At 36.6% G+C, this 6,684-nt stretch overlaps 1 protein-coding gene across 1 annotated transcript; it reads right to left on the bottom strand.

The window, feature by feature from the left end:
• Positions 1-113: 113 nt before the first annotated feature.
• On the bottom strand, positions 114-4,245 carry LOC117122724 (the record flags this gene model as incomplete). The annotated part of the gene is given in 4 exon segments (XM_033268419.1): positions 114-1,197; positions 2,573-2,644; positions 3,671-3,766; positions 4,167-4,245. Coding segments are annotated over 4 exon segments (309 nt in total), but the record flags the coding sequence as incomplete, so codon positions are not given.
• Positions 4,246-6,684: the final 2,439 nt, after the last annotated feature.

Below are 6,684 nucleotides of genomic sequence, written 5' to 3'. Positions count from 1 at the left end.
AGATATATAACATGAAGAGGGGTTCACGTGTGTTCATTTGAATAATGTAGAAAGAAAACAGTAGATTGTTATACCCACGAAGATCTTAAAAATAAATGCATCACGGAAGCAGCTTGTTTCATTCATTCATATTTAACTCTTCAGACAGTCACAATACAAACGGTTCTTAGCAAAAACAAAATAACGCAAATTACCAAAAGATATTTCATGAAAGTGTAATTAAAGACCCAATCGAGTTTTCGTTAACATTATATTTTTTAAAATATTATCTTAATTTCGTGAAATGAGAGAAACACTTTTTTTACAGGATGTTAAAGAAGTTCGCAGGTGTGACCGAATTATTCTTGATAAAAATACTAAATAAACAAACAGAAATCTACGAGATTTTGACAACTGTGACAGAGAATTATTACGATTCGGTTACAGAAGTAGGATGCGATTAAATAACCTTGCATTGTTTTTATTACTCACGTTTAAAACCTATTGGTATTTGTACTGTCACGACATATCTAATGTCCACCACCATTATACCGCCGCACTGTGTTTACGTTTCAGCAATGATCAGCGCTTTTGCTTTAGTTTGACATATTCAACTTGGACTTAATGGGCTTAAGGACTAACTGCTACAGTGCGGTGCTATCTTCAACTTCTTCGCCTCCTTCATATATTGGATTTTCTTCCCATTCAGTCTTATTTGTTGATTTATTAACTTTAGCGTATACATGTGGTTTCTCCGACCCTGTGCTCTTTGCTAGACGGTCCGCGCCGTTTTCCGACGATTCCGCTTCCCCTTCATCGCACGAAAGTTCATGGTACTGTGGTTCTTCTCCAAGAGAATGTTCATAATTTGGATTTGGCGTCCACTTAAGAGAAATGGGTGTTTGTGAAAGCGGTCTAATGTCAGAAGAAGAACGCGATGCTTCGTCTGGTGATGTTATAACTATTTGTGGAGATGAACCTTGTCCTTCCATTGAGCAAACGTTTCCTGACCGTGAACGTTGAAAATATTTCCTCCAATTATTCCTACTTATTCGTTCTGGGCCCTTAGCCAAATTTGTTTGATTGGCAGAACAGTTCATGTTTTCGTAGTAATGATCACACACTGTCAGTGTTGTCGCCGCATCGTCGCTTCCAATCACTGCTCCACCGGTGGTGTGAACACATACATAGTCATTTTCCTTCGAGCTGCGTTTACATCTGTGTTTTAATAAAAATGCATATCAAAATAAAATTTTATTTAATCAAATTTCTTTAGTTAATAAAGAAGACTAGATATTTTAAAGTGAATAGGACCTAATAGCGTTGATGAACACATTATACAATGATTTATTAATGAGGGAGAATTGGTCTCTGTCGGGCTAGACCTATAGCAGACAAACTATATTGTTGCATGCGTCTTTAATGTCGTTTGCTACTGTCAATGTTAAGAATGTTAAACCTTGAGCATTTTCCGATTGAAATGATGCAGAACATTTGATTTAAAAATAATTGTGTTATCCAAGAATGTCAATATGAAATAGACTGATGTTGCAAGATGAATAGCTTTAAGTGTATTAGGGATAAGATGGGATGGCCGGTGACTATGGGTACTGCCAAACAGGAAGACGCGATCATTATAAAATCAACCTTTTTGCAATACTTCTTTAGAAACGTGGCCTAAAAAAACGTTAGTGACATCCAAGTACTCCGTGAACTTTCTGCCAACAAAACTACATGGAAGCGTCTTAAAAATATGTAATGAGACTGATCAGAAACATATATATTTTAAAGGTTTTAAAGTGTATATAAATGTGTTCATCAACGCTATTAGGTCCTATTCACTTTAAAATATCTAGTCTAATTTATTCAGTGAAGAAATTTGATTACATGTCATTATTTTAATATGCATTTTTAAAGTGTAAATACTGTCTCTTATACACATCTAGATGTGTATAAGAGACAGCCATTATACCGCCGCACTGTGTTTACGTCTCAGCAATGATCAGCTAGTTAGCTTTAGTTAGACATATTCAACTTGGACTTAATGGGCTTAAGGACTAACTGCTACAGTGCGGTGCTATCTTCAACTTCTTCGCCTCCTTCATATATTGGATTTTCTTCCCATTCAGTCTTATTTGTTGATTTATTAACTTTAGCGTATACATGTGGTTTCTCCGACCCTGTGCTCTTTGCTAGACGGTCCGCGCCGTTTTCCGACGATTCCGCTTCCCCTTCATCGCACGAAAGTTCATGGTACTGTGGTTCTTCTCCAAGAGAATGTTCATAATTTGGATTTGGCGTCCACTTAAGAGAAATCGGTGTTTGTGAAAGCGGTCTAATGTCAGAAGAAGAACGCGATGCTTCGTCTGGTGATGTTATAACTATTTGTGGAGATGAACCTTGTCCTTCCATTGAGCAAACGTTTCCTGACCGTGAACGTTGAAAATATTTCCTCCAATTATTCCTACTTATTCGTTCTGGGCCCTTAGCCAAATTTGTTTATATATTTATGTATATATATATATATATATATATATATATATATATATATTCCGATCAGGTGTGTGTAATATTTTCATTAGGCCGACGGTACCTATAGTAGACTTTGATATAGGCCTATTCAAGCTCGTTTTTCCAATTGTAGGCAGAACAGTCCTTCCAGAATCTAGAAAAACAATAAATTCAAAAAATTTAAAAGAACACCATGGAACTCAACTTACATTGCATGCCTCATAACAAACAATAATTAAACAGTTGATCATTTAATTGTTTCATAATATGGTAGTTGTGTGTAAGCATTCATAAAATCTGGCAGGCATAATTTTTGTGGTCCGCGCAAGTCGCTGACCCCAGAGCCTCACTGCTCTTCTTGTTCTTGTTACCAGAACTTTAAAAGCGTCCAGCTGCCTCGACAGTTTTGAACGGACGTGCAGGAAATTTTGTACACATAAACTAGAGGTGATTTTCAACAAACATTCATCGCTATTTTTTTTTTAATTGGACCCCAGGGTTCCCACTTCACTCACAAAACAAAACAGGGGTCTAGGAAGGACTGGGCATTAAACTGCCATTACCACTATAGAGCACGTCGCAAAAATGGTGCGCTCGGTTAAAGATGTGTTCTAAAGCACAAATCGCGTCTTGACGTATTCAACTTTTTTTTTCCTATTTTAAGATTACAAGACATTTTAATTTCGTACAAATGAACATTCTAAATAATAATTTGTTTTGTACAAATATACATTCTAATTATTTAAAAATCTCAATCTCTTTAGCTCTTACAAAAAAAAACCCAATATAACTTGCGCCTTACCGTATTTAAGCGTGGAGGAACGCGCGAATCGGTGAGCGGTCACGCTTGTTTTTCACAAGGTCGAATAACGGATCTTTAACAACTGACCAATCAGAACAGGGCCGGTAATACTTACAAACCCACGTGTCGTTTTGTGGGTAACAATATACAGGGGCGGGGCTTAGAGGAAAGGTTCATTATGATCTACCAAAATTAGAAGTGTTAAATAAATAATGGCCTGAGATTTTGTCTCAATTTGAGACACAACTCTATACATTTTGTCTGTGGATCACTGAACATACTAAATTAACATCTTTGAATAAAGACCTCTCTTATAACGTGACAAATATTTCTACCAATTTATAATAAATAAATATAATATAATAAACACATATGTACCTTTTCCTGGGTGTTCATATGTCACGGCCCTTGTATGTGTTTTTTCAATGAAAGTAGGCATAGTGATTGGTATGCCTGTTGTAGTGAATTTATCGTCTGTGGAAACATAGATATGAAGTGATAAAAATGTCGTAATTGCTATTTGAATTGAAATATAAATTAATTTGGAAATTGATCAAAAGAACACTGACAGAAAGGAGGAGATTAATTTTCATTCATTTATTATTAATCGTCGTCGCCATCATCACAATCGTCATGATCATCACCATTACTATTACTGGGCCGATTACGCCGCCGCCATTATCGTCGTCTTCGTCGTCATTAACGACATCTTTTTTTTAGTAACTGTACGAATCTATAAATTAATTTTATTCAGCCCCTTGAACTAAAAGGGTAATAATGCTCTGATACAATGCTAAGAAACTAAATATCTTTCAAATAAATCCAATTAATTCACAATAGGCTACTATACAAAATACTAAACTGATGGTCCTACCGAGCAGCTCCGTAATAGTTACGTTGTCAATCGCTATATAACCATCATCTCCACGTTTTTTGACAGCGGTATATTGTACCTGTAACAAGATTAACAAACATGTTTATTTATAACAGTGTCACAAGAGTCACGTACTCTTTCGAAAAATGCAATGCCTCACCGCTCGGCAACTCGACTCTCCGACAACTATCTCTTCGCTGGGGCGGATGCAGGATTTGGCGGTAGGGGGTGCGTGAAAGTCTACCTCACTTCCCCCACCAAGGTTGGGACTGAGGGAATAGACAATTTTGAGAATAGGGACCTCTCGGGCGCGGATCCGGAGTTTAAGCTCACCCTATCGGCGCCAGTCGCTGACAGTTTTGGTTCACAGACGAATCAGGGTGCCTTCCCAAATGTGCAGGGCATCTGCGTCTGCAACATAATCGGAAAAATTGAACCAGGTTCAACCTTCCCGACAACTGTCGACGACTGTCGCTGATAGGGTGGGCGATTGTATGGAAACCGAGCTTTACCCTGACTATCGCACATATAGGGTCTCTTAGTGGGCGCGGTATGAAAAGAGAATGTAATGTATGCTTGTTCCGTCGCTGGAAAACTATTTTAGACGTGGGGCGGGGCGGGGAAGTTGTGGTTTGCGGTAGTCTTGGGGTTCTTCTAGCTTCGGAAAGTTTTGTTTTCTAGATGCTGAGAAATGCACTTACGTGCATTGATGAATGAATACACGCTGAATTCATAGTTTTCCCCCATTTTACCATGGACAATTAATAATTGCAATGATGATGATGATGATGATGATGTGAAGATGATAAGGAGGAGGCATCGTAGCAGGTGAAGATAGGATCCTGTGCAAGGTTAATTAACAGGGCGCCCTTTGATATGAGTATCAACCGAGGCCCGTATCCCGAGTGCGTCGTCATATTTCCAATGCATACAATCGGACAACAGTAATTATCTACAATTTATAATTATAATCAGTACATTCTCGACTGTCATAAAAATATCATTAAAAAAATATTACGTTATATGCATGATCGGAAGCGGAAAGTTTAACCTAAAAGTTTTATATATATTTTATGTTCTTTGTTAAAAGTCCTAATGATATTATCTAATATGACCACAACATAAGGAAGAACACTTTGTCACCTATATAGCCTACATTTATATTTCCTTATTACTAAATCATAAGGAAGTCCGCTCTATATCCAAATTTCTGGAAATTATATGTTTTATGCATCCACCGACGTGGGAATTTTGTTTTATGTTGTTTATCAAAATCATTATACACATGTTAAATCCAATTTTTTTAAAAATAAATAAATAAAAAATACGTTGTCAGTGCACGCGTCAACCTAATAATCTTGTTAAAAATGCGTTTCTAAAATTTATCTTATGACCACAACTTTTAAGTTTTAAGCCAAAATTTCAAAATTGACTAAATTGCGTTTTCTAAAATCACGACAGGCTGAGTAGATTAGGCCTACTGGTTAAAATGTAAAACTTCAAATCACAGAAATCACAAATTTACATTAAGTACATTCTCGACTTACTAATAGAATTCGTTAAAATAATGAAATAATAATTCATTATTCAAAAAGTAATAATTAAAATAATATGTTTTCGCTTTGGTGTAATTTTGGATAACAATAAAATATAATAAAATTATATATGCCTTTCAATAAGGGTATAAGGATCAACGCACATGTATAGCCTATCCTAACCCAACAGTGTACCGTACGTTATCCCGCAGCCGATTTAATTACAGTCCCTCTTTGATTAATACTTAGACGATGCAAAAAGTTTATTTTGTCTATATATTTTTGTCTTTGGTTTAAGTAAGTGGCATTTCTGACAGAAAGAGTTGGAATTGGAGTTGGAATTCGCCAGACCACCAGGCACTGCTATCACTTTATATTGGCGAACGGTGCGAAGAGGTCTGGGTCCGCGCCTGCCTCTAGGTGCCTGAAAATTGCACTCTCATACCTTACAACAATGCAATACAACAATTATTTTTCTTAATACAATTTAGGATGGGAGGGGGCGACCGCACCGTCTGCACCCCCTGCACCTGCCCCAGCTTCGGAGATTCCATCTTGTTGTTTAATACATTTAAAGAAGAGGAATTTGTCAGCGTAAAAAAATAGATGGCCTAACCGGATTCGAACCCGGGCTTTTTACTGTCTATGCAGACGACATCCAGTATTTGTTGGTAATTCAAATTTGATTAAAGCATCCAATTCTCAACACTCATGTGGGTGCTTAATTACATAATAGGAAACATGGCAAATAACAGAGATAAATGTGATACGCCCTCTTCTTATAAGCACTGGACGACACGACAGGATCTCCGAAGATATAGATATATGAATGAAATAATGTATATATATTCATTCTTTCATTTATTCTTTTTGGCTTAGGTGTATATATATATATATATATATATCTCTCTCTTATACACATCTAGATGTGTATAAGAGACAGCACCTATCCTTATCTAAAACTTTAAACATCTTATCTACAT

This window comes from Anneissia japonica, unplaced genomic scaffold (genome assembly GCF_011630105.1).
Source record: "Anneissia japonica isolate Jap-2015-1 unplaced genomic scaffold, ASM1163010v1 scaffold287978_len313048_cov192, whole genome shotgun sequence".
Lineage (NCBI taxonomy): Eukaryota > Metazoa > Echinodermata > Crinoidea > Comatulida > Comatulidae > Anneissia > Anneissia japonica.
Note: the sequence above shows the minus strand (reverse complement) of the source record. Positions and strands in the feature narration are given on the sequence as shown.